The sequence below is a fragment of the Varanus komodoensis genome, unplaced genomic scaffold (genome assembly GCF_004798865.1).
Source record: "Varanus komodoensis strain SLA01 unplaced genomic scaffold, ASM479886v1 scaffold14_1, whole genome shotgun sequence".
NCBI classification, from domain to species: Eukaryota; Metazoa; Chordata; class Lepidosauria; order Squamata; family Varanidae; genus Varanus; species Varanus komodoensis.
The window spans coordinates 5,406,431-5,433,783 of record NW_025335438.1 but is presented as its reverse complement, the minus strand read 5'-3'; the positions used below and the strand labels follow the sequence as shown (position 1 = coordinate 5,433,783).

Below are 27,353 nucleotides of genomic sequence, written 5' to 3'. Positions count from 1 at the left end.
AAAGCTTTCATGCCTAAGAGGCACAAAAAGTCATCCTCACTTGGCAGACACATTGGCAGACACATGGGTCTAGAGCAAGGATGGCCAACCTATAAATTGTTTATGCAGGCCCTGCTGTGTTTCCCTGCTGCTATCTCTGGGACTATCTGTTTCTGTTTCTAATATCATAGAAATGATAACGCTGGGTAGCGGGAGAATGAAATGACTGAATGCTGAATCTTGAACTTGCTGTTGCAATAGTGGAAACAACAACAACATCCAGCAATTTTGCAGAAAATGAGGCATGCAGGGAGCACTCGTCTTGTTTGCAAGCAGAACCACAGTCCTGGAAACCACCTAGAAACTTCCCTCTAACTTTGTTTTCCTGCAGTGTTGTGGTAATTTTAGCTTCCACAGGAGGAAATGTAGTGATGGTGATGATGGGATTCAGCCCACCATGGATGAAGAAGGACAATGCTGCTCCCTGACCTCTGGCAGTTGCTCTCCCCTAGCACAAATAGGAAAAAAGGGGTCCAAAGGGCATCGCAGTGCAAAACCTATGCACTGTGGCAATTCTATGCAAAATGATGCGCTTTACACAGAATTGTGACAGACTGTACTTTGTACATTTCACTGCCTGCCAACTGAGGTTTACACTTCATAGATGGATGAAGTGGTTGCTAGTCCATGAAAACTTCTGACATAACAAATCTATTTGTCTCTAAGATAACGAAGGATTCTTTAGTTGCTGCTGAGCATGACTGATCACTGTGTTTCTGCAGAACTGGCATGGACAGCCAAGTGTATTTATTTTATTGTACTTCTATCCCACCTTTTTTACTTTCCAAGGAACTCAAGGTAGCTTATGTAATTTCCTCCTCCTCCAAGTTGTTTCCTCACAACAACCCTGTGAGTTAGATTGGACTGAGAGTCTGTGACTGGCCCAAAGTCACCCAGTGAGCTCCACGGCTGAGCGGGGACTCGAACTCAGATCTTCTGAGACTCAGTCCCACACTCTTAACCATTATACCATGCAAGAAGAAAAGTTGGGATGCACAGAAGCTGATGATGCAATTCCCTCAGAGTGCCCTCTCTTAGCTGTGACATTACAGTGCAATGTAAAGGTTGTATGAGAGATGACTGAGAGCAGGCTCAGACCATCTCCTTGCGCATCATTTTGCAGTGCGGAATAGTCCCAGAGATGCTTGTTTTCACAAGAGATATGAAGATAACATAACCAACACATCTAGTAGCCTTTGATAGCTTTATCCTTCATGAATTTGTCTAATTTTCTTTTAAACTCATCTACGCTGGTGGCTTTGGCTAAACCTTGTGGAAGAAAACTGCATCAGGTTTGCAAATTCCTACTTGCCGCATTGTTTGTGTCAACATTTGCCTACTGGCAAGTGATAAAGGGTGCTTCTCTAAACTAAAAGAAAGCTACTTCTGACTCCCCCACTCTTTATACCACCAATGTGCCACAATGATTTATGTGTACGTGGTTTGGCAATTCCATGTTTCAGGATTAGTATTGTATACATGCTCCCTTGCTTACATAAGCTCTATTCAATCCCCGAATGGCTTACTTCCAAATGAGGCTGTTTATGAATGAAACTTTATTCTGTTTTGTATAAGTAGAGCCAGAGGCAAGCTACACATCACTGCTGTTTCATTCTGGCATATGTAAGAGTGCCAAGGTGTGGTCCTGGGCATATTTAGACAGAAAAATGGTCTACAACTCCCACCATGGCTGGCTGAGACATGCTGGAATTCTAGGCCCTTTCCCTGCCTAAAGACACATAGGATTGCTCCTTTAATAAAGGAATGACTGGCTTTTTTACATTTAAAAGCAACCCTAGGACACAAATATGGACAGGCAGTGCCTCTTTTTTTCTGGAGCTGTGGTCTTGCCATCCTGGATGCCATTACCTTGATCGAAATTGCTTACCACCCATTTGATCTGCTACTGTTCTGCCGGGGGGGAAAATACAAGCACCCAGTGGGCCAATGGCTGGGCCAGAGTCACTTGGCAAGCTTCCTGGTTGAGTGGGCTTGAACCAGGGTCTCCCCAGTCCCATCTAACAATCTAACTACAACACCAAAGTGTCTCTAGAGGGTGGTGAGTGGTGAATAGCAGCTACGCTACCACATCCATCGAAGTTAGATACAGACACCTCAAGGCTGTTTCAACGTTGTTGCCATTTTGAAGATGGAGAAACTCCACAGAACTCCTGTGTCAAGACTTCTGTGACTCAAGCGTTGAAACCCTCCCGTTTTCCCTTTCAGGGGTGATTGTGTGACATAATGATAAATCAAGGCTGCCAAGCAATGCAGACTTCTCACTCCCTTCACTGAGGCCTCTTAACCATGTCTGCTTTCGCAGAGTGGGCACTAGGGGGCAGAAAAGTTGCACCTTCTAGCAGGTATAGAAGCAAGTCCCTTTTCTTTTGGGAATGGCCCACTGTACCAGTGGCGGGAGACACATAGCAATGTCAGCTTACATTACATACTCAAGCTCTACTCCTGGTGGAGGCATCAATACAAATGTGCCCATCAAAGCTGTTGCACTAGGGAGGAACCCCCTCTGTGCCACTGGAGCTGCACAACACTGCAATGCAAGGGCATTTGGGTGCCACCAGAGAAGGCAGGACTGGAAATAACTCTACTGCATGGGAACTGGTGGGCCTGAAGTGACTGGGAGCTGCTAGCACAGCCTGCCCTGGTTGGTGGGATCACGTGGCAGGTCCGGAGAAACTGGATGGTGCTCTATCCCACTCACCAGTTATAGCATTTAAGCTGTTGCAACATGGCCATATTTTTGCATGGCAGAATCAAGGTGTAAAGGCCAGATGTTACCAACTCTGTTGCAGGGTGGCCTGTATTTTCCTCATATCAGCATAAGCAGCCCTTTGTGCTGATCGTGCATTTAAATACTGATTAAGTGTTCATTGCTGTGTGAGGCAAAACAATTAATCACAGTCTGGGGCAGCCTACAGTTTCAATAGCTGCTTCAGCGTGGCTTTGGAATGTTTTGATTGTACAATGAGTTCTCACAAGTTCTTAATTCTAACAGATAGTGAGCATCCCCATATCACAAAAACATAGTGTGGGAAAAGCCCTCAGTTTACACTTTAGTGACCCAAGTCTAAAAGGTAATTCACTGCTCCTCTGTTTCCCCGGTGATTTCTGATGCATTGAGCACTTTTCATAACCAGATCCAATGATGGTAGCTAAAAGGAAAAGCTTAGCCCATGCCCAGGTAGACAGCGTATCTATATCTCACCTTTGGACAAGGCATCATATGCAGGAGACTGACAGGACCCAGGTTTGCTTAGATTCAGCAAGGTGGCATCATCATGTGCCCTCAGTCCATATTGCAAGAGTCAGGAACAGGGTTGCTGTTCTTGCTTTCACCGGCATCAGTAGCAGCAGTAGGTAACAATGATTCTGTTTCCTACCTGTGTTGCTGCACTGGAAAATGAGGGGCAGAAGGGCCACTATTTCAAAGAGGCCCCAGCTGCCTCACTATCACATCAGCAAGGAGGGCTGCTCGACTAAAGCTGCTACCACTGTCTGATTTAGGTTTCAGTCCTGTTCACATTCAGACAGAATGAGTCCTATAACCCCCTACAGTATTAGTAGATGAAGAATGCTAGTTGAAGGATTTTTTTTCTTGTTAAACCTGCTCAGGATTGCACCCTTAGTCATCTAAAATTGCTGGATACCAACTCTACCTCAAGTGTACTTGGCTTGTGTATATTGGGTTACTGGTCCTAATAGAGAGAACAAGTTTGCAAGGGAACATAGAACACAGAATGATCTTGGAATCCAGAACATAGAAAGAAGCCTGAAGAGGCAGGCTGTGGGTCCATTGAGTCTAGTTTTGTCAACACAAGATTAGAACAGCTCTCCAGGCCAGAGTTTCAATCAGGATTTTTTGTAGCCCTGTCTGGGATGCCAAGAAGTGAATGTGGGGCCTTCTCCATGCTAAGGACATGCTAAGCCACTGAGCCACAGCCCCACCCATGCACCATTCTAAAGGTACTGGAAACATCAAAGACATACAGATGTATGCACAACATTTGGCTGCAATAAACAGAATGGAATTGCAACTGATCTATGCCAAAATATAGTATACTGTTCCACAAAGACATCCTTCCATGTGATGCTGTTGCTGCTTTTTAGCAACAACTGAAGTATGGTGGATTTGGATTGATCTGCTGGATAATAAAATAGAGGAAATTCTACAGATCTTGAAACATCTTTTTATCTGTAATTTGCCTAGCACAGTACCACATCTGCATGAATAATAACAAGAATGGAGTACCTGATGTGTTGAGAGAATGGTAAAGATAAATGAGAATGTAAAGAACCAGGATTTCAGTACTTATTAAGGGCTGTGTTTATATGATTTTGTTTATGATGCAAAGCTCTCAAATGATTGCTTGAGTATGGAAAAGCCATCAAGAAACCAAAGGAAATACTGAATGAAAAAAGATAGAACACATCTCAGCTTACCCAAGGCCTGTATTTGTATAAACAGTGTACAGGAAAATAAACAAGTCAAGTAGAGAAGAGCTGTTGTTATAAAGGAGGGGAATATGCTGGGTCTTGTGAGGGAATGAATTAACTGGAGAGGCCTATGTTATGGCCAGTCAATATTCACTCTTAGCTAGTGTCTATGCAAAGTGCTTGTATTATGGGCAGCAGAAACTCACAACTATCAAAAGGATTGCTAATGTTCATCCATTTCTCATCACTTCTGGATTAAACAAAGTTTACAACACTTTTGCATCACTTTTATGCACAAAGCACCATAGGCCCTCTGGCTGTGGTTGTGTTCATCAATATTTAGGAAGATAATTCACAGATGCTGTCAGACCCGAGAATGTTCTTAGGCAAAGGCAAAACCTTTAGATCTGGTATGCAAGAAGGCACTGAGAAAGACAAGGGTAAAATAAACCCTTGTGGCTATTTGAGCTTTTAAAATCTTGTTTGAATGAAAACATTTCCCCAGGACAACTATTTTGGTCCTCAGATAATTTCCTGAATGCAGTGTACATTACTCAGGGTAACATATTTTCAGTCAAGATATTTACCTGCTTCATTAAAAGGACAATAATGTAACTGACTAAGCTTATCTCAGCTTCAGTCCATTCATTTAAATGTAACTTGCTCTGGTTCTCCATGCAAATGGTATTTAAAGGAACTGACTATGCAGGGTGATTGCCTTTGAGACCCTTATCCATAGATTTGGGTTGGTTTCTTTGAAAATCCTCCAGTCTTTGCAGTTTATGTTACCCAGCAAGTGTAACATGATAGTATGAATGGTTTCAAGGTAATTTATCCCAGCTTTTACATGGCCTAACATTTATTGCAATGTACTTAATATTTTATCATAAAATATCTGCAATATGGAAAAAGGGTGTGAAATCTTTATTGCAATAATATGCAGCCATGCACATACACACATGAAATATTAAGCCCAGAAAATAATATATGAGACACAAGCACTAATGGTTTGTCCAGCTCAGCCTTCCAATCCAATCCTAAATATAACTTGTTGGAGGTAAATCCACTGAAACCATGACTGAGGTATTAGATTTATGTAAGTCTTTATGCTCATCTCAGGCTGAGATGTAGGTAGGTTATTTTAGACCCTGGACACAATGTTATTTTGAATGGCCATGAATATTGCTTCAGCTGCAATGCACACAATTAACACGTCTCTCCTACTCCCATTCCATGCTTTACAACATTCACCTAAATCTTAGTATCATAATGACCATTAGAATAAAGCGGAGTCTGCTGCTTGGAGAGGAGCATAATTTTGTTGCAAAAAAGGATAACCTATTACCTGTCCATGGCAAATTACACAAAATAGTAATCAATTCAGAAAAGCAGCATCATTAACTTAAATCCCAGATGTTATTCCACCAGAGAATGGAATCAGCTAGTTATATGTCTTCTGCCTAAAGCTCTCACCCTCCAAATATGTTTAAGAGTTTGGGGACCCTTGGAACAAAGTTGGGGAGCAGGTATGCTCTATGGGGGGAAAGGATAGGGAAGTTCCATTGTGAGTGGACTTTCACTACTGTGACATCTATGATAAAGACTTGCCAAAGTGATCAACCTATTAACATATGAGCAGGGTCACATAGGCAGATAGAAGTTTAACATACGTTGGTCACTTGCCTATTTATGTGGTTCCTTCTTCCTATGTGTGGTTCTTTCTACTTGTGTGTAATGACCATTATAAAATCATGAAATCTGAATAAAACCATAAACAGATCACCACACTTTGTTTGGTAATAATCACTGAAGCATTTTCTGCTAATCCCCAAAGAAATCCTGAGAAGTGCCTTTCTTTCTCCCATATAATTTTCAGTTAGTTCAGTTTTACTATTAGGAATAATAATGTAAACACACTTTTCTATTCACAGATAAAGTACTAATAGCCCTCTATTCCACTGCATAGCACGAGTATAAAACCATGTAGTTATGCCAAAGTTCTTCCAGTTTTAGTTATGTAATTCAGTTGGGCCCTTTTCCAACAAAGACTGCTAATTACATGTGTGCTCTATATTACTTTACCAGGGAAAGGTTAATGTTGTTTGTTGTAGAAGTACTGTATTATTCCAAAGGTGAAATAACCAGGTGAGACTGTCCAAATATTTCTGACATAGTTCTTTATTTAAAAGATTGCAAGCTCATCATCAGGGTGCAGTACAATTAAACACATGCAGAGAGAGAGAACAGCTGCTAGTGCTTTTAAAGCATCAAATCCAGACTGAAATAAATGTCTCTTCTGGTTTCTATGCCTCTTCCTGGGAAGGGAGTTCCAAAAGTGAGGTGTTACCACTGAGAACACCCTATCCCTGGTACCTTTTCCTTGATACCCACCAGCCTAATAACTCTTATGGGGGGGTGCAGGGAGTAGGACTTTGAAGGCACTCTCAATTCTTGGGTGGGCTAATAGCAGTGTAGGTTGATCCTTCAGATAAAATCAGCCAGTCATGAAAATCCAGAAGCCCATGACTTATTTAATTTTGTCAGTCAGGCACTCACCCGTCTACAAGTCATACTAGTTGTTAAATGTTTTCCATCAACAGTTTGCAGAACTTGTTATCTACTTATCTTTACTATTTGCAGCAATGAGGTACAAAGGTGAATACAGGATGCCTGCATTCTTTTGTTCTACTGTTACTGCATATTTAGCACCTCAGTATGTTGTTCAATACTGCAAGATTTACCATTCATTGCTTGGCATAAAACGGCAGTTCCATTAATGGCACAATCCTGGGCATGTTGAGACAACTTGAGAACAGCGGTAACTCAGTGGTAGACCATTTGCTACAAGCAGAAGGTCCCACCTTTGCTCCCCGGTATCTCCAAGTAGGGCTAAGGAGACCTGCCTAATCCCTGGAAAGCAGCTGCCAGTCTGTGCCAACAACACTGGGCTAAAGGGCCTGACTCAGTACAGTATCAGGCAACTTCCAACTTTCCTAGATATTGCAGGAGAATCACGGCCGCGGCACAAGGACAACGCCAGCTAGCACAGCCTGACATTAAGCCCGTTGGAAATTTCTGTTTCAGTTCCACTTCCACTTAACGGCCGACAGGCAATGCCTCGGCAGGAGTAACACGCTGCTGCGGAGAAGCACCCTTGGCCCGCTGCACCAAACGCGGGGAGCTGGGGTGGCAAAAATAGCGTTAAGCTCGCCCAGGAGCAGCATCAATCCACTGCGCCTCATGGCCAGCTTACTGCTATGCCACATTTCCTAGTCGCCAAAAGCAGCATCCTCTCGCCGGCCTCTGCCTGGGCACCCGCGCATCGAAACTCCTTTGAGCTTCTCGGGCGCTGCAACCAGCCTGCCGCGGGGGGGGGGGGTCGCTTGCCGCCGCAGCGCCCCCCACTCATATTTCCAAGGCGCGAGGAGCGCGGTGCGGTTGCGGCTGCGGGGCCCCGCGCACGTGCGCAGAGATGAGCGCCCGGCGGCCCCGAGCGCCACACGGCGGGTCGCCGGAGGACGTGGCCGAGCATCCCCAGGCGGCGCTCCCGCACGCCCCGAGGCGACCCCGGGCGCGCGGTCCTCGCCGCTGTCCCCGCGCGAACCCGCGGGCGCCCCGGCCGCTTCCCGCTGCCCTTCATCCCGCAGCGCCCCGCGTCGCCGCGCTCCTGCACACGCCCGGGCGCCCGGCCCTGTTTCGCCCGCCCGCGCGGACCGTGCCAAGGTCACGCCGCGACAGCTTTCCCGCCTCCGGCAGGAGCAGGGCTCCGGCGCGTGGGATGCGGGCGGCGCTCGGCAGCGGCGGAAGGCCTCGGAGAAGGACCTCGCCTCCCTCGGCCTCTTCGCCCCGGTGCCTCTCCCCGCCGCCGCTCGCCCCACTCCGCCCTCCGAGCGGCTCGATGATTAATCCGTCTTCCCGGCGGGCCTGAGCCGATCCCGCTCCTCCCCGAAGCGGCAGCGCAGCGGCGGCGGCGGCGACAGCCGCCCGTGCTCTGCCCGGAGCGCCCGCCCGCGCCCGCGCCCGTGGCCGCGGCGGTGCCAGGCTCCGGCTTGCCGCGACGCCGTGCGACGCGGCGGCAGCGCTTCAGTGACGGAACAGGCGCCCCGCGCGCGGCCACGGCGCCGGGTCCCGGGAGCGCATCGGGACACCGCGCGGCTCTCCCCGCCCCGGCCGTGCTCCGCCGCGAGCCTCCTCCCCCGGCCCTCCCCCTCCCGCCGGCGATGTCCGCGAGGGGCATGGAGTTGGCCGGAGCCTATAAAAGCCCCTGAGAAGAGCCCGGGCGCCACCACGGGCGGGCAAGCGAGAGCGACCGCGAGAGCAGCAGCAGCAGCAGCAGCGCCCGGGCACAGCTGAGCCAGCACCATGTCCCACCACTGGGGATACGGCAAGGACAACGGTGAGTCCTTGCGGCGGGCGGCGGGTCCTCTCGCAGGTGCCTCTCCGCCTCCCCGGCCCTCGGACGGGGCGCCCCTGGCCCCCGACGCCCCCCATCCCCCGCTGCCCCCTGCCTGAGGCTTCCTTCCCCGCGCCGGCAAGAGCCACTGGAGAGCTCCCGCGCAGCACCTGCTGCTGCTGCTGCTGCTGCTCGTGACGTCGCCGCTCGTCCGGGAGCGCATCCCGCCGCCGCTTGCGGTTCCGCGCTGCCGGCAACACGCCGTGTTCTGGAATCAGAGCAGGGGGCGAAGCCTGCGTTTCGGGGACGGCGTCCTGGGCGACCGGAGATCTCGTTCGGTCTAGAAAGGCTTAGAAACCGGTGCGGGGTTGAGGTGCAGCACAGGATTCCAGAATTAAGCGAAGATGCAATCCTGAGCTGCTTTCCTGGCGGATGGTTCTGCTGTATGAGTCGGCTTGGGACATCCAGCCTCGGAGAGTTTCCAGGAGTTCCTGCGCGCGAGGCTTGAGGTGCAAGTGATGGAGAGATCTGTAGATCTCTTCACCTGGATTTCCACTGCCACCTGGCCCTCCCGAGCGACTGTTTTCTGATATCCCTTTCCCACCAGCCTGATACTTACCGCTAGCAGAAAGTGCTTTGTTTCTTTTGCTGGGCCACTGGGATGCTTGAGATGGGAATATCAGGGGATCCAAGAGGGAAGTTTCCCTTTTGTCCTAAAGCCAGGACTGTGCCTCCTGTTCCCTTCCAGAGCACCCCATGTGTGCCCCTGGAGTTGCCCCTGAATTAGGAGAGCCTGAATCTGTCCCCTGAGCATGAGGTCATGCTAGGTAGCCCCTTCTTCCCCCCATATTTCTAAAAGAAGGGTGTAAATAAGATGGGAAACTGCCATTCCTGTGCGTACAACTGTTAACATCATGAACTGATAGGACGCTGCTGCCATGTTCACTGCTTTACAAAAGTGATGGAGATGCTGCTGGAGCTTGCTATGAACGCTGATTGCCCCCTGTTCTATCCAGAGATGCCCCGTCTTGAACAATGTGCTGAGGGCTCCTTCAGCGTGGTCCATTCCCCATCCCTCTTAGTGGAGAAAGGTCAGAGGCTGATGCATTACTCTCGTATACCTCTCAAGGCCTCACCCCCGAATTCCTAGATCTGTGCAAGGCTGGATCCAAGCTTGCAGATCCTCATGGTTTTCTCCCCTTGCACTGGCTGCTCCTCAGATGATCCATCTCTGCTCAGTACACATGCTTCTAATTCTGGATGGCTGAGATTGTTTCAGACACGCATTCAATATTGATGAGGCAAAAATGTTAAAACCTCCTAACTTCACATAAGGCATTAAGGCCTTCTTTGAGTTTATTATCCATCACTCCCCTACCATCCATTCTGTTGGTGGATCATTCCTGTGCCTTTTCTGCTCTTTCTCTCTTTGCCTATAGGACCTGCGCACTGGCATGTGACCTGCCCCATTGCCAATGGAGATCGGCAGTCACCGATTGACATCCAGACTAAGGCTGCCAAGTATGACCCCTCCCTGAAGTCGCTGAGCATCTCCTATGACCCGTCTGCGGCCAAGAACATAGTCAACAATGGGCACTCCTTCAACGTGGAGTTTGATGATTCTGGAGACAAATGTGGTTGGTACTTTGTCCTTTTGGGGCATTCCCCTTAGAGGGAGGTTTTGTAGAAGAGGTAGTAAGAAGGAAAGGAAATGGGGGAAACTCTCAGAAAAAGGTAGCCAATGTATTGCAAATGGTTATTTTACTCCTTTGTGTTAAGGTATAATGGAAATGAGTATGATCTGAAAAGGATAAAAATCCACCTTTATTTCTTTGGGTGTTCTCCCATACTTTTACTTAAGATTCTGTATAGGATACAACACCCTTTTGCCAGTAGCAGATATGTTGGACTACAACCTCCACAATCCTCAGGCAGCATGGCCAGTGGCTGCCTGGGAGTGATAGGGGTTGGAGTTCGACACATGGAGGGGACCAGGCGGCAGAAGGTTGGATTACAACGTATGGGATGCACATGAACTTCCCAAGCACCAGCCAACAGGGCACTCCTCTGAGTTCCACTGTATTGAATAACATATGATCACAGCCTAAAATACTGTTGTGACTGGCTTTCGCCTTTGGTTGGTATGGAAAGAACTAACTAACTAACTATACATAATCTAAAGAGATAATATCTTCTTCATCACTTACCCCTTTCAGTAATAAGGATACTGTTGTTTATCATCTATTCTCAAACACCTTGTTTTCCTTTCATCTCTTTCATTCTTCTCCCTCATATCCAAATATAAGTTAATTTGACAGATGTTATTTTCAGGATGGGGATTAGTGTTACTTGTTTGTGACATATGCAGTGTAATCCTATATAGAGCTACTTAGAAGTAAGTCCAATTGATTTCTGTGAGGCTTTTTCCAAATAAAGTGTGGCTAGGATTGTAGCCATAGCACGTCAGACGGTGCAAGGTACTCTGTCCAAACAGTAGAGGTGCTTGTTATTAAATTATCTGGTTAGAATTGGGAGATTTCAAATGTTTTTAGTCTACATTCTTAAATTATCTCTTTCTTGCAAAATATGCTGTTATGTAATATGTGCAAAGTCATTATGAGGCGAGGGGTAGTTGAGGGGCTGAGTTTGAAAAGATGGCAAAAGGGACAAATGCATTCAGCCATACAATTCTGTTTTAAACACTGGGTTTAAAAACACACACACACACACACACACACACACACACACACACACACACACACAACCATGAAAAGCTTTTACATTTCTAGAGTACCTGTCCAGTGGAGTGCTGTGGAGTGTGGATGTGTGAAATGTACTGCATGTACAATGTTCCTTTGAAGTAAAATAAAAAGCAGTTCTTTGAGACAGCAGGCATCTGACACTCAGGAACATGTGGCATGCCGAGGGTATCCCAGGAGAGGTGGCTATGACAGACATCAGGTTGAAATTCTCTATTTCTAGCCATCTTTAGAGTTCTCAATAAAGGCAGCGACACATTCTTCCCACATTCTCACACAGTACACTAAAGGCTACTTAGTCATCCTTTTCTGTGCACAGTAAGACCAAATTTTAAAACCCTTCCTTTTGTAAGCCCCTCTTACTTACAAGGTTCTGTGATCACATGAACAATGCTGAGGTTCAAGGCTACTCTTGTGAGTAAGAGTTGGAATGCTTGCTTCTTAATCACTGTAATTTCCCAGTCGGCTGCCTGTGCAGCAATTTTTACCCAGCCACAGTGACTGCGAATGAAGGAAATGGTGCCATTTTCAAAACAGAAGTTGCAGCCTAGACACTGCCTGGTTTGACTTGCTCAAGCAAGTGTCCTATTTTCCCTGTGCTGGCAGTGTCATTGAAGGGACAAATTCAAAAAGCTTAGGAGAGCTTCGACTTGTAAGCTTTCCAACCTCTATTGCAAGCAGGAATTGTGGCAGGCTGCAATCTAAAGCCCAATTGTTTGCATTTTAATAGGCCTACTCTACAGGTAAAATAGTTTGTGGACTGTAGCCAAAGTGTGTATTTAAACTGCAATTCCCTGTTAGCATTTGCCAGGGAAACAGAGGCATACTAAATGTAGAGCTAAATGCAGACCACCTTTCCAAGCTGGTATAGAGTTGGTTTGTTTGTTCTTGTTTTTGTTACTTCTGTCACGCAGTATTTCCTTGGTGTCTGCTTGTCTGCAGCACATCAGGGTACTAGTCAAAGAAGAGGCACCCAGCACCGAATACTCAGGCCCTTTAGTGAAGTTCAGCATTACTAATATGATGCCGAAAACTACCTTAATAGTGTGTTTGTGTGTGTGCGGGGGGGGGAGGTATTCTGTATATTTTAAATGAAGTGATTTGTTTCTGCATGCATAATACCTCTAGATTTATTTTCTTCTGAGTCAGCCTTGCATACATGAGTAAGATTTTTCTCTAACATTGTAAAACTCCAGTCCTATGAATCTGCAGCCCGCCTATATTGTTTGCATAATTTTCTCTGGTTGTAAAATTCAGGATTTTCCATAGTGTTAACCCTTTTCTTCAGAGATTCTGGACAGGGAGAGAAAGGGAAGATGTGTGAAGGGGATGTGCAATAGACACGTTGTATTCATTGTGTATGGGTGATAAGGGAGGAGGACATGGGTCTTTGCTTCATAAACTGCAATATTTAGAACTACTCCAATTTCTAAGGCTTTTGTGACAAATGTTATTTTCCCTTAGCAGTCATGTGGGCATGAAGCTTGTTCTTACAAAAGCAGAGGCACGGAGATGCTTAGATTCAGCATCAGCAGGCATAGTTGGTGATTCACAGTGTGACTCTGGCCGCATGGTACTTTTTGTTGCATTCATTTTTCCTACTTAAGAGTCCTTTGCTGGGTGTTTGCCTTGCTCTTTAGTTTGGAGTATTGACTCCGTCTCCCTGCAGTTTGAGGAAGGCAATGGGGCCTGTGAGCACATGGTGCTCCTGAAATCCAGATCAACACATCTAGCTTCTGTATGGCTGCTGTGTGAGTTTGCTTCATATGCAGGTATTCTGAGACTGTGAAGTTGAGGGAACGTATGGAAGTTTTCAGATAATCCTTTTCTGGCCCAGTCAGAAAATACAGCAGAAGCATCGATCATTTAAATTCTGCAGCAGTGAGCTTGGCTCAGCCTCTGCTTGCTGAGAGTGGGAGGAGAAAGCGGAGGAGGACAGAACTCGAGTGGAAGTGATCAGAGTTGCTCGGCAGCTTCTCTGAGGTCTGAAAACAAATGCTGTGGCTATATAGAGGCAGCAGGCACCACGGTTTTTACAGGTTTTTAAGGACCACAGTGCATCAAATTTACTTCCATGCACACTCAATTGTTTCAATTATATAATTTCTACCTATAGCTCAATAGCAAAACCCTGCTTTTCTATGGTTCCAGGGTCAGGGCTTGCTATATCCAGTTAAAATATGTCAGGCAGCAGCTTTGGGAAAGACTCTTGCCTAAAATTTCAGAGAGCTGCTTCTATTGGCCTGATTCTGTATATGGCAGCTTCTTAAGTGAACTTGCGAAAGGAATTAGCTATCCTATTTATATGACACTGTCCCTACTGGACATTCTGGGATGCCTATTTTCAGACATCCAGTGCTGCATTTATTCTAAATTTCATTACCTTCCTTCTAAAACTAGAAATGTTGCCATATCCACATTCTTGCAAAAGCATGCTGCTTGGTTTTCCCTTTGTAAATGTTCCTGGCATATGGGTAGTCTAAGTGATCAACTACTTAGCTGCTCCAGATATTTGATATGTAAATATATAAATATCTTTATTTTTACAAGCTGTCAAAAAAAGAAAGAAGAAGAAGTTGCCAGCATCCAACCATACGACATAATGAGAACAGAGTGAACACTATTATCAGTCATCAGACTGAAACTATGAACATTTTTAGAGTATACCAGTAACAACTTGGGGGCATTCTTTCAGAGGGTCAGAGACAACTTGACAGAACGTAATAACAAAATGAGAAATAGTCGCACTGAAATGAAAATACTTTTCAGAGATGAAGATCCAGCTTATCGTTCATTTACAGCCAAACCCGTAGGGCAATGCCTGTGAAAATGCTCGGAGAGCTAATATCCACTTTACAGTGTTTGTGTGTGAAATATCTACAGTGATCTTTAGTGTGTGCACAGCGTGCATGAGGAATAGCCCATAGTTGCTGGGGAACTGGGCTTCTGCTCTCTCAAGTACTGCACTTAATATTCTAATATTTTCCATACTGGAACATCCAGGTGCTGCACAGCGCAATGCAATTAAAAGAGATGATACTTCTTGACAGCTGAGAATTTTTGTGGCTCTTTTACGTTTGCCGTATTATCCTAGAGAACATTTAGACTTCACATGTAGTGCTTGCTGGCAGATCTTGTTCTGCATTTCTCAGCAGTTTTATTACAGCAGCCTCCAAACATGTATCCTGTGTTGTAAAGCCACTGAAACGGACATTCTACTTAATACTGATCTTAATAGGGAAAGAAAGTTTAGGACTCTGTTAGGGACCAGGCAATATATTGCTACAATGAAGGAATGCCAAGCAGGTGAAACTTAAATTGAGTGAAATTTAGAAATTAAATTGCCTGTGCAGTCTTGTTGCATGGACACTTCTGCACAGTCATGTTACACTTAGCACTGTGAAGGGCAGGATTTGGCACTTGACATTTAAAGCACACCCTTAACATTTAACAATGTTTAGTACAGCTTCAGACATGTCATCGCTCCCCAAATGGTGGAAAATCAGCACAGCACATTCATTTGTTAAAGAGCTTCCACATGTGATGTTGAAAGGGTCTATTTTCCCCCTTGGATTGACACTTGGCTTTATTTTGGTTTGTGTGCTATCTTTGTGAAACATATTTTGCAAGTTCTCCTTGTAATTCTTTGCAGGGCTTTCTACATCCTCCTCCCACTGCAGCATTTTCTAGGATTGTATCTGGTAGTTCACCTCTGCTGAGTTACTGAATGTATTGAAAGTACAAACAACCCCTTGGAATAGATTTTGAATTATGTTATACAAATCACATCTAACAGTGCAAACGACAGGCCAATCTAAAACCTATTTACACTGAAGCATTAAGATTTTAGAACTCCAGCAGAATCAACTCTAGTGCAAATATGGTTCACAGCTGTTGCTGAATCCTCTTCAGATAAATGAGAGATGTGCTATCCTATAATACAGCCATTCATACACTTGTGTAAGCAATCTCTATTCACTTGTGTCAAGCCATAGGCATGAAACCCTTAATCAGTTAAATGATCTGAGGAATACTCCTAATGAGCATACCTCACTTTAAATTAAACATGCACTAACTGTATTGCATGTGAGAGAGCTTCATTGGGTGTGCATAATAAAATCCATACATCCTAAAAATTGATGTGAACTAGTGCAAAAATCACATGCAGACATGCCCACAGAGAAGACTCAGTCTGAAGGGATTCCTACTGAAAGTCAGGCTTGAACCAATGTCATGGACCAATGAAGTTTAGGAAAAGCCTCTTTTGAAAAGTGTATATTACCAGGTGTAGCTATTCATCATTCAGGCGTGCAGGGGTATTCTGTTATTGCTGCTTTAGAAATATAATATCTATAAACTAGCCTGGTATAGAAATGTTTATTTATTTATTTAGGGAACTTCTATGCCGCCCCATTCGCCGAATGTAGTAATAATACACCATTTAAGACATGAAAGTATCATGACAGATGTTTGGGATTATGTATAACAGGCAGTTACAGCCCACTTTAACACATTTTTCTACAGTGCATGAATATAGGAAGCTGCCTTATTTTAGACCGGATAATTAATACACATAGTCCATTTTTGTTTAATTTAACCTACAGTGGCTCTTTGGGATCCCATAGAGGGAAAGGCCTGAGGCTTTCTATGCCTGGGGCTTTGCAAATGGAGGGATTGAGTTTGAGACTATACTCAGAAAGAGGGAGAGCTGCTTCTTTATGCTTTTATGGGTGTTATGCCAAACTGGTCTTTGTTTAGTTCACATGAGAAAAAAAGTGCATAATGGGAAGAAGGTTGCAACTGTAATCAAAAATTAAACTGCCCCTTCAAATATTTACCAAAAAGCAGAATCAGTTACACACTCACTCACACACACACAATCTCTCTCCCCTGTTTTTGCCATACACAGAGAGACTCTCCAGCCACACACATAACCGCAATGGAAGATGATGAATACTGATCCACTTCCTTCCCCCTCCAGATTAGCAAACTTGATTGTCTTTGCTTCAGGTGCTGAGAATGAGCCCCAGTACAACATGGCTGCCGTGCCTGGTGCCTTTGCCAGCCCCTGAAGAAAAAGAGAGAGTATGAAAGAGAGGCCAAGTTGAAGGCTGAATTCCTTCTGCTAAGCACAAATCAAACTAATGCTACACATGCACTGGCAACAACTTCTTTCATTCTCCTAGTGCTTACTTGTCTTTCTATCGTTATCTTAATAAGTTCCTAATGATCAAAAGCAAAAGGCCATAAATCAAGAGGAAAGGTGACTGATTGCACTGTGGGTGTGTATTCTGTGAAGATGCTGTGAAGATCACTGATGCTGTGATGCTTGATGAATATTGTGGTGATTTGGGTGCTGCTGTTGCATAGGGTATTCTTCTCTTATGCTTTGTCAAGGGATAGGATGATAAACCACAGAAAAATTAGCATGTTCACATGTGGGAAAAAGTGGGAGCCAGTGTTGTCTCTTCACAACCATAACCCCCACTGGGTGACTTTGGATCAGTCACTACCTCTGCACTTAACCCACCTCAGAGGTGTGTTGTTGTGAGGACAGAATGGAGACAAGAGAAACCTTGTAAAATGCCTTGTACTTCTTGCAAGAGGAAGAAAGATATGATAAAATGCAATGTAATAATTCAGAGTGATACACCATTTAAAATAATGGCATAATTTTAAAAAGAAATTAATAATCTACTTTAGATACATTCTATAATATAGTCATATTTATGTTTCTTTTTCTAGTCTCTTACTGCACTGTAAGAAAACCGAGTAGGGACAAAGAAATTTTACATCAATTTGTGCACAATTTGCTACACCATAAAAGTAATAAATATTGAAATTGCATTAATACTGGGAAATAATTACACATTTTGGTTTCAAAAGCCTATGAGGAGTTTGGCAGCGCCGGAAAGGCTGGCAAGATAATGCCATAATACATGTGCTAGCTTAGAGGTGGCTACAAGCCATTTGGTTGGTTTGGCTGCCACAGATTACCATGGATACACCCTCTGAAATATTTGGTCTGAAAAGTTGCCATGTCTACTGAATTTAAATGAGCAGGCCTTAACATGTATGTAGTAGCATATAATTACAGGGAACAGTCATGTTCCCAACAACCTTTTTGCATGTAACAAACTGTTTGTAAGTATCTCTTCTCCTGAATAGACATTGGTATCACCTTTAAACACCATAAAGGTTGTCAAAATGCACATCATAAAAATGAAAATGCACATCATGTTCTGAAAAGCCCACATAAGTCTGTAGGGAGTGCCTGCATCTCATATAAAAGGATTATGCAGGTTGAAGTAGTATTTTTATGCATTAATTTATCTAAAACTTGTGCAAGCTAAATTAATACTTATTGAAGCATTTTCTTTCTCATTCTAATAATGAATGCATTTTAATTAATTATTTGCTTTGTAATTTTATTTAAAAATACATTTAGCAAACATATACACAGAACATCCAAGGATGAAGACAAAATATAGTTGCCACTTAAGGACTCCTCCTCTGAGCCTTAACATAGGCAGTTGGAAACCTTGATAAGGCAGAAGTTTTGAAGTGATAACTCGATAATTATAGAACAACTCCCCAAACATCTTACAAAAATATGTATTAAAATTTGACAGCAGTTAAGCCTCACCCTGGCTGAACTTTTTGATATAGCCTATGGGCGTCAACTCCAAGGAGACCACCCTTGCATGAGGACACTTTCTCAGGGTGTTTTTGATTTTTTTCATCAGACAGAAATAAGTGAATATGGAGACTTCTATCATATGAATTATGCCTTATTGAGGAGGGAGGGGGCATAGGAGGAAATGTCCCTACCTTTAAAAAGCAAGATTTTCCACAGGATTTTCCCCTTTGTCTCTGCTTTCCTCAGAATGCATAGTTTGCTATTATATCTAACGATCAAATTGCAAGCCTCATTTCTATCATACAGTTCTTCATTCTCTCCTTAACTTTCCTTCTTAGGAACAGCATATATAATGATGAGTGGTATATGCATGTGTGTACTTATTTACTCATGAAGCTATATGTGTAAACTCTTAAAATTTATTAGGATTGCCTCACAATTTTTTTAATAAAAATTATCACTTTTTTGTAGGCAGACGACATATAGATTGAATTTATGTGTAGATGCATCAGAAAACTATGGGTAATTAATTCTCACCATATGCACAGTACACATAACACACATTGTATGAAAGTAAGACCTATGAATAACCCCAAATTACCTATATTATACAAGGACTTTGGGTACCCAAGTGTCTTTAAATAGAAGTTGGTTTTCTTCAGTTTTCTAGGCTCTGGCCAAGGAGTTCATTTAGGGCAAGTTATTAAAGGACATTGGTAAGTAAGGGCCGTTTCAGTGAAGTTAGGTATATTTTTAATGGTTATCTTCAAACTTCTGGTAGTATCAGAGTCCCCAGCTGACTTCTTCCATGGAAACTGGCTGTTGTTTATCAGAACAAATTGTTAAAATGTTTTTTAGGGTGAAAGATAACCGTGACCTAACTCATCCTATATGATTTGAACCAGGGAGCCTGGGTAATGGTTCAGAAACTGAGGTGCTCTGTATGCTCATTTCGACTGAAGTGTTTCTCCAAATATAGCAAGCATGGTTGGAAGAGATAATTTTTTTTAAAAAAACCTCCCCAAAATATGACATTTTGCTTAGTGTGTCAGGCTGCAAGACAGCGATTACAACTCACCCTGCCTGAACTCAACAATGGCCTATGGGTTAGCCAAGGACAACAGGTCTAATCCTTTAAAATCCTTATTAATCGTCTCATGTCAGCAGTAGCACAGTGCATTCAGACATGGGACATGTGTGTGTGTGTGTGGGGGGGTATTTATTTTTCATTTTCTAAGAGCAATTTCTGGCCATGCATATATACATATTTACAAAAGACACACATGAGGAAAAGTTTCTTCAACAAGCAGAACTCCACTCTGGCTGTGTTTTCTACCTCTCACTACAATATTCACATATATTCTTAAGTTCTTTGGTTCTAATTTATGGAAGTGCCAAGGTGCATTGGGTTGAGAGCATTATATTCCTCGATGCCTTGCCTCTGTGTTGCTTTCTAGTTCAGCTACAGTCCCATGCATGTGCATCCTTTGAGGATGTTCATTTATGAAAGATTATAAAAGCTTATAAACTGACCAGTGTATCTGAATGTTCATAACAACTCAAACACAGCATTAGTTAATAGAGACAAGCCACATACTCAAAATGGATTGATCAAATGATAAGAGATCAACCAAATGATCTGTAAGGCATGTGAACTGCCCTTCAGCAGTCTTATGAGTATATGTCTATGAATGTTGCATTTAAAATTGGATTAACAACCTAAGATCTTGTTTAATCCATTGAAAACAATCAAACTCATGTCCAGGAGTTCAGATACAGATCCTGAATTTGAATCTTCTGGCAAAGAGTTTAGAATTCCAAAGCCTGGAAGGCATTAATACCCTCTGTATGTGATACAAGCAGAGCCAGGGGAGTAAGGAGAAAGAAGAGGAGTATATCCTGGTTTTCATGCAGTACTTCAGGCATTTCAGACAACAAATCTATTAATGGTTACAAAATAAATTAGCCAATGAATTAGCTAAAATTAGCTTTGGCACTATCAAGATGCTGTAAATCTAAGGAATGTTGCCATTTGTCCCATGGGTTCTTGAGTAACTGTGTTAATCTTGTTTCATCCATAATAATAAAATTGCTTTATTTTAACATATTACTCTCTATCAAATCAATTCACATGGACTTTTAGAACCACAGACTCTATTTGTGTGTAAAAGTTGCATTCTTTAATAAACTTTCACAAAACTTCTTAAAGAAACAACTGCAGATTGATTTGGGAAGATAGCTTAGTTATGCTTCCCTGAACACTTCTGTACTGATTGGTTGAGACATGTCAGTACGTCACAGGAAGATCAGGATTAATTTTGTTAAATTACAGTCCTGAACCAAATGAAGTAATGGGAAATCTGCTATTGATTTTGAGTAAGATGAGAGCTACATAGTTTGTGGATCATTCTTGTAACCATGGCAAAGAAAATTTAACATACGCCTTTAAGAAGATTATTTTCCTCATATTTTCCATTAGAAAAGCAAATTTGTCTAAGTAGGGATATTAAATTGTCATCTTTCACATATAAGTATGTCACTAAAACACAACTGCATGCCTAATTCGTTGAATGTTATAATGCCTGTATTGCTAGTTGCAGAAGTCAGGAAACAGGTTTTGTCCTAATCCTAGCTAAATCAGGTGTGCTTCAGTTAAATCAATGGGATATACTTTGTAACTAATGTAAATATTTGATCCTGTGCATTAGAACTGTTGGAAGTGAAAATTGTTCAACTCAATAGAACTTGCTTCCAAATAAACATATAGGATTGGGCAGCATATATCAATAATTTCAGTGTATTAAATGTGGCTTTCTCTGAATTGGGAACTATGTGTCTATGTGAATAGACCACCAATGAACCTCTGACTTGGCAAAGACAAATTCTAAGTGGTTTGTCATCGCACTGTGTGTTACATTCAACACATTCTCTATAAAGCACCTTGCCTCTTTGCACTCTTTGTATTTCCATTCCAAATTAAACACTGAACATCTATGTCCTATTTTTCATACAGTTTCTTCTTTGTCTTCTTGCTTAAGATGGCAGTAGCAGTAGTGCAATCATATCCAAAAACAGAGTTGAGTTTAAAAACACAGTTCAGATTAGCATGACGGTGCCTGAGCAGCAGATACTGGGCTGGATCCAGAGTAATATTTAGTGGAATCCAGTTTCCACTGCAGTAGCTCTTGGGGAGTCAATCATCATCTTTCCCCTCCCCACTGTTGTCACCTGGCCCTCCTAAAAAGCTGGGAAGGTCTGAGCAGCATAACAGCAAACTCAAAGGGAAGGTGGAATTTTCAGGTTGCCTGCCTGTCAGCTTCCTCCCTGGGTGAAGCCTCTAGTGAATCTCGGTGCTTTTTATAAATGACAGAAGACCTTCCACAAACAAAAGTGCTAATTCGAATCCAATCCTTTGATTTTATTTAGTGGATCTAGGATCTCACTTAATTTTAAGTTTCTGTACATGGATTAATTTAAAATATCACTGTTTTTGCTTTCAGTGCTGAAAGGTGGCCCCATTGAGGGAACTTACAAGCTTATTCAGTTCCACATTCACTGGGGATCCTGTGAAGGCCAAGGCTCTGAACACACTGTGGATGGAGTGAAATACGATGCGGAGGTAAAACCAGTTTTTAAGCTTTCTTAACAAACCTAACATCATATCAATCAGTCATTGGGAGTTGTAACATATCAGTCAATCAAGTTCTGGTCCAAAATATCAGAAGGCCACCAGGTTGCCTGTTCCATCAAACCAAATGATCTTATATTTGGTAACATCTAGCATTGTTCACACAACAAACTTTTCTTTAGCACATGAGCTCCTGCCATACAAGGCTTTTTCCACACTGAGATTGTCTAGGGTGGTCCTCATCCCAGAAGCAAGGAGGGGCAATCAGCCAGATGACTCCAGTTCTTTTATGGCAGATCTAATTACATTAGCTTGATTTTATACTGTATGCCACCATGCTGGCTTTTATACTTTTATTGTGTTGGTTTTACATACTAATATGTTTTTTAAAGCTTTACATTTTTGTATTTTATTCTGTTCTAACTATAAAATGGTACAAAACCTAGCAAATTGGTGGTACAAGCATGGATACTAATTTCAGTTCTGTCCCTTTCTTGTTTCAATCTAGATGGCCCATGCTTTCTGAAATGAAGAAATATATAAGATATAACCAGATCTATTTTTATCAGGCCAAACTCCAAAGTTTGTATTCAGGCAAAGCTACTGCTTAAGAGCATCAGAATTTGTATAACATCCTCTACAGGACAGTTGTTTAAATAGGCACGAAAAGCCAGTGTGGGAGCACTGCACAATATTTGCATTTCTTAATGCATAGCAAAGAAAACCAATACTCAGACAAGTTCTTAGCAATTCTTTCTTTTAATGTCTCTGTAGAAAAGGGACTATGTCTTGTTCATGTTTAATATATGATTTATCAAGAGTGAAACAACGTCTCTTTAATATGCTTATTGCTTTTCTCTTGGTTTCAGCTTCATTTGGTTCACTGGAACACAAAGTATAGTAGTTTCACTGAAGCTGTGAAACATCCTGATGGCCTGGCAGTTGTGGGTGTGTTTTTGAAGGTTAGTGCCTTTTTTCCCTCTTTCAACCCGATCATGAATTTGCAGAACTTTTTTCCCCAAGGTGACATAGTACACAGGAAGGTGAATTACTGAGCACAGTCTCTCAAAGTGGTTTTGTGATACTGTGTGCCATTCAATTTAGACATTTGTCTACCTGTGGGAATGGTTCAAGTTAAAGAAAAAAAATCACTGAATTACATAGTTGGAAGGTCCCAGAATGCCACGTAGACCAACCTTCAGGGCTGTTGTCTCTTAGCAAACATTACAAACCAATCAGCCCAATGCTTTAAGATTAGATACTCTTCAGAAAGGTGTTGGCAGAGTAAATAAGTCCAAATGACTCATGCAAGTGAGCCCAACCACATGCTACTGGAGAATCAAATAATTCAGTCCAATTTTGACTGATAAACCTTTATAACTATAAATGATTGAGGCCCTAATCCTAACTCACAGAACACCTTCCTGCCCAATGGTTTGCTGTTAGGCATACACATGCACAGACTATGGGCAGTATTCTGTCCTGCTGCTGCGCTAACAGAAAGATTCACTGGTGCAACAGGTACCAGCAATTCTTGCACCAGCAAAATGTGCAATCCTTTAAAAACCAGAAACAAGCAGCAATACTAGTTTCTGGAATGGGACAAGTCAGAAGGCAGCTCCACTGACTGCTCCATTTTGGAAATTAGTGCTGCAGCTCATTCCCATGATTATTTTAGGACTGCGGGAGCAGCCTAGGATAGTACTTTTTGTCAGATCTGCAGGATGCGCGTATACCTGAATTTCCACCTTGTATTTCCAAAGCCATGGCCAGGGACTCAGTCATCACTGTAGAAGTGGCAAATGATTGAAACACACCACTCTTCCTTGGCACTGAATATGATAGGTGGTAAAACAGTGGGCTTTCCAAACAATGCTTGTATTATGTTATTTCTTGAAATAAACTCCTAAGAAATGGGGTGCCGAGACATGCAATCAGTCAATGTAAGTACATGCATACTTGTCTTTTATATTACAGGTAGGAAGTGCCTGTCCCGGAATACAGAAAGTTGTTGATGCCCTGGACACCATTAAACACAAGGTAGTGCTTCTGTCTCCTTGCCAGCCAAGAATGATTGCACTGCAGGTTTCTCTATTCTGCTTTCAAAGAACATAATTGTAGGGGTACTACAAGAGAATTGCTTTTAGCTTCTCACTCCACATGTTTCAGCTGGATAATCATCTTTTGCCAGTAAAACGCCTATATTCAAAACATAGAAACCTGGTACACTGCTTTCAACTTTATTTCAGTTTTGTAACTATTTTGAGGGAAATTAATCTTAACTCACTTGGTACCCTTGACAAATGGAGGAAGAAAAAGACATACCTGCTGCTCTTGTTCAGTTGATTTTCATTGTCCCCTAACTTTTAGGAGGGGGATGCATTTCCCTTCACTAGTTTTGCTTTCATTTGAAATGTTATCATCCCATTTGCAGTCCAGGTTAAGAGTCAGCCAACTGTTTATGACAGGCTTTGATCTCAAGCTGCATACATGCAGTGTAGAAGCTCAGCAGGTGCAGATTTCATTGTGGCAGTGAAAAGAGAAACTGCACTTACAAAACCAGCCATTACCATACAGCTTTTAAATGCATCAGGAGCATATTTCAATCACTGTCAGTTCTTCCTTCATTTCGACTCCAATCTCCAGTACCTGTGTACTTTTTAAAAATGTAGACTGCAATCATATATGCACTTATTCGGGGGTAAACCCCACTGAGCTTAATGGAATTTGGGCACAAGTATATATAGGAACATAAGAACCTGCCTTATATTGAGGCCTTGGATCATCTAGACCAGCATTACTGAGAATGATTGACAACATATCTTCAGGGTTTCAGGCTATATTTTTCTGGCTCTACCTGGAGAAACTGGGCTTTGAAGCTGGGACCTTCTGTGTGCACAGTATATGCTGTGCCACTGAGCTCCAGGCCTTCTGTATACACTGGATCACACTGTGAAAGTTTTCATTTAAGAGTGAATACTTTACTTTTGGCAAGCAGTGTGGAACCTCCCTTGCAGATTACATATTCACTTGCCAGTTGTGTGTACATACCTTCAATGTTCATGCTGGATTATTTTATCAGACTTTAAAAATATGTTCTAGGGCAAACAGGCTGCTTTCACAAACTTTGATCCCACTGGTCTGCTTCCTGCCTCTCGTGATTTCTGGACCTATCCAGGATCACTGACCACTCCACCCTTGCTTGAATGCGTCACCTGGATTGTTCTGAAGGAGCCCGTAACTGTCAGCAAAGAACAGGTAAAACCTTTTGCTGCAAAATGTCATTTATCTTGAAAACATTAGTCTCTCTGTGGGTTATTTTCAAGAATGGTAAGATGTCTTCACTGGAACTACAGCTTACCACGAGAAAATACAGTGCCACTCAAGCTACAGTAGTATGTTTTAATATGTGACAAATAAGGACAAAACCAGGTATAAAGATCCATGATTAAACCATCTCTTGATTTTGCTTTGCTTATTAGGATCCCCATGGGAATGCTTTCTAGTTCGGGGAGTAATGTTCTGGAAGATGTGTTTGAGACTTTCCTCGTATACTCTTTCTCCATTGTAAATGCTGATTTACCAGCAGTTAGTACTTTGATAGGTAATGGGATAGAAACTGAGAAATACAGATTACTTCTCTTTGTCCCCCTCCAGATGAACAAACTCCGTTGTCTTTGCTTCAACGATGAGAATGAGCCCCAGTGCTGCATGGTGGACAACTGGCGTCCTTGTCAGCCCCTGAAGAACCGAGAAGTTAGAGTCTCATTCCAATAGTCTGTGTCAATTAAATGTTGCTCTGTTCTTGAAGGCTGAGTTCTTTCTGCTAAGCACAAATCAAACTAATGCCACACATGCACTGGCAACATCTTCTTTTGTTCTTCTAGTGCTCTCTCTTCTTCCTTTCATCTTCTTATAATAAGTTCCTAATGATGAAATGCAAAAGGCCATAAAACAAGAGGAAAGCTGACTGATTGCAGTGTGGGTGTGTATGCTGGGAAAAGGGCGGGGAACAGACTGATGCTGTGATGCTTGATGAGTATTGTGGTGATTTGGGTGCTGCTGTTGCATAGGATATTCTCTTTTGATGCTTTGCCAAGTGATAGGATGACAAGCCACAGAAAAATAAGCCATTTTAACAGAAAAAAATAACCTTATATAACATATGAGGTTATGTGTACTCAGTAACTTGAATCTTTCATGGAAGCACAGGAATGCAAGCCTGATTTATGTCTGATTTAGGATAATATGTTGCATCAACATAGACACTGAAATGCAACGTTAATATTGAAGAGTCAATGTTTTAGCTTTTAAAAAGTTTGAAGGATATATATTTTAATATTTTAATTATTTTACATTTTTAGCCATAAATCTGAATTGTCTTAATGTTAGTGTATTCTATTTTTAATTATGAAATTCCAACTGACATAAATGAAATGCTATTCTATGTAAAATTGCTGATACCATAGATATAATTCAGAGTACTGTACCATTTAAGATATTGCCAGAATTAAAAAAAAATGTATTTTAGATACATTATCTAATAAAATATAATTATATTTATGTTTCTGTTTCTAGTCTCTTATTGCACTGTAAGAAAAACAAGTAGGGGCAAAGAAACTTTAGATTAATGTGTGTATAATTTTCTACTCCATAAAAAATAAATATTAAATTTGCTTTAATGTTGGAAAGTAATTATAAATTTTGGTTGAGTAATGCCGTAATAAATTTGTTCGCCTTTAAGGTGTTATGGGTCTTTTTGTTGGTTTTACTGCCACAGACTACCACGTGGCAGTCTACCCCCTCTGAAACATTTGGTCTGAAAAGTTACCACATCTACTGAATTTAAATGAGCAGGCCTTAACATATATTCAGTAGCATATAATTACAGGGAACAGTCCTTTTCCCAGCAACCCTTTTGCATGTAACAAACTGTTTGCAAGTATTCTTCTCCTGCATAGACATTGGTATCACTCACTTGATGGCATCTGATGGTCTTGTCTTGCTCACCTTCCTTTCCTTTGTCTCCTGCATCTTGCTGTCCTCATCTAACCCTACCTCATGCTTCCTGGACTCCACCCCTTCCTCTTCACTACATAATCACAGAGTTTCTCTTGTCTGGCCCTCATCCTGTTGTGTTCAAAGCTGCCACTCTTCCCTATTCTCAGAAACTCACCCAAATTCTCCAGCTCTTGCGCCTTCTCCCCTGCATCCTTTGCATCCAACATTATAGCCTGTGCTGCTTACTCTTGCTGTCTCAACTGTCTCTTCCAGTTCTACTCAAGCCAAATGAAGTTTTATTAGGAAAACAGTTACAAGTTATAGCCAGTTCTACTCCTGAGCTTTCAGTCTGGTTTGCACAGTAGAACTCAATCAAAACTCACGACCTCCTTACTGCAAATTCCAAACATCTGTTTGGTCTTTATTCTCCTCAGTCTTTCT

General features: G+C 42.5%; 1 protein-coding gene across 1 annotated transcript; it reads left to right on the top strand.

Annotated features, from left to right (window-relative positions):
* Nucleotides 1-8,754: 8,754 nt before the first annotated feature.
* On the top strand, nucleotides 8,755-26,654 carry LOC123020342 (carbonic anhydrase 2-like). The gene is made up of 7 exons (XM_044423917.1): nucleotides 8,755-8,887; nucleotides 10,324-10,521; nucleotides 21,784-21,902; nucleotides 22,781-22,873; nucleotides 23,889-23,951; nucleotides 25,014-25,169; nucleotides 25,569-26,654. The coding sequence occupies exons 1-7, from the start codon at nucleotides 8,854-8,856 to the stop codon at nucleotides 25,686-25,688; spliced, it is 783 nt and encodes a 260-aa protein (XP_044279852.1). The 5' UTR covers nucleotides 8,755-8,853; the 3' UTR covers nucleotides 25,689-26,654.
* The last annotated feature ends 699 nt before the right edge of the window (nucleotides 26,655-27,353 follow it).

Coding starts and splice junctions, on each gene's coding strand:
- LOC123020342 (XM_044423917.1), top strand. CDS start 8,854: ATGTCCCACCACTGGGGATACGGCAAGGACAACG. Junction 10,522..21,783: donor TGATTCTGGAGACAAATGTG/GTTGGTACTTTG, acceptor TTTTGCTTTCAG/TGCTGAAAGGTGGCCCCATT. Junction 23,952..25,013: donor TGGACACCATTAAACACAAG/GTAGTGCTTCTG, acceptor AATATGTTCTAG/GGCAAACAGGCTGCTTTCAC.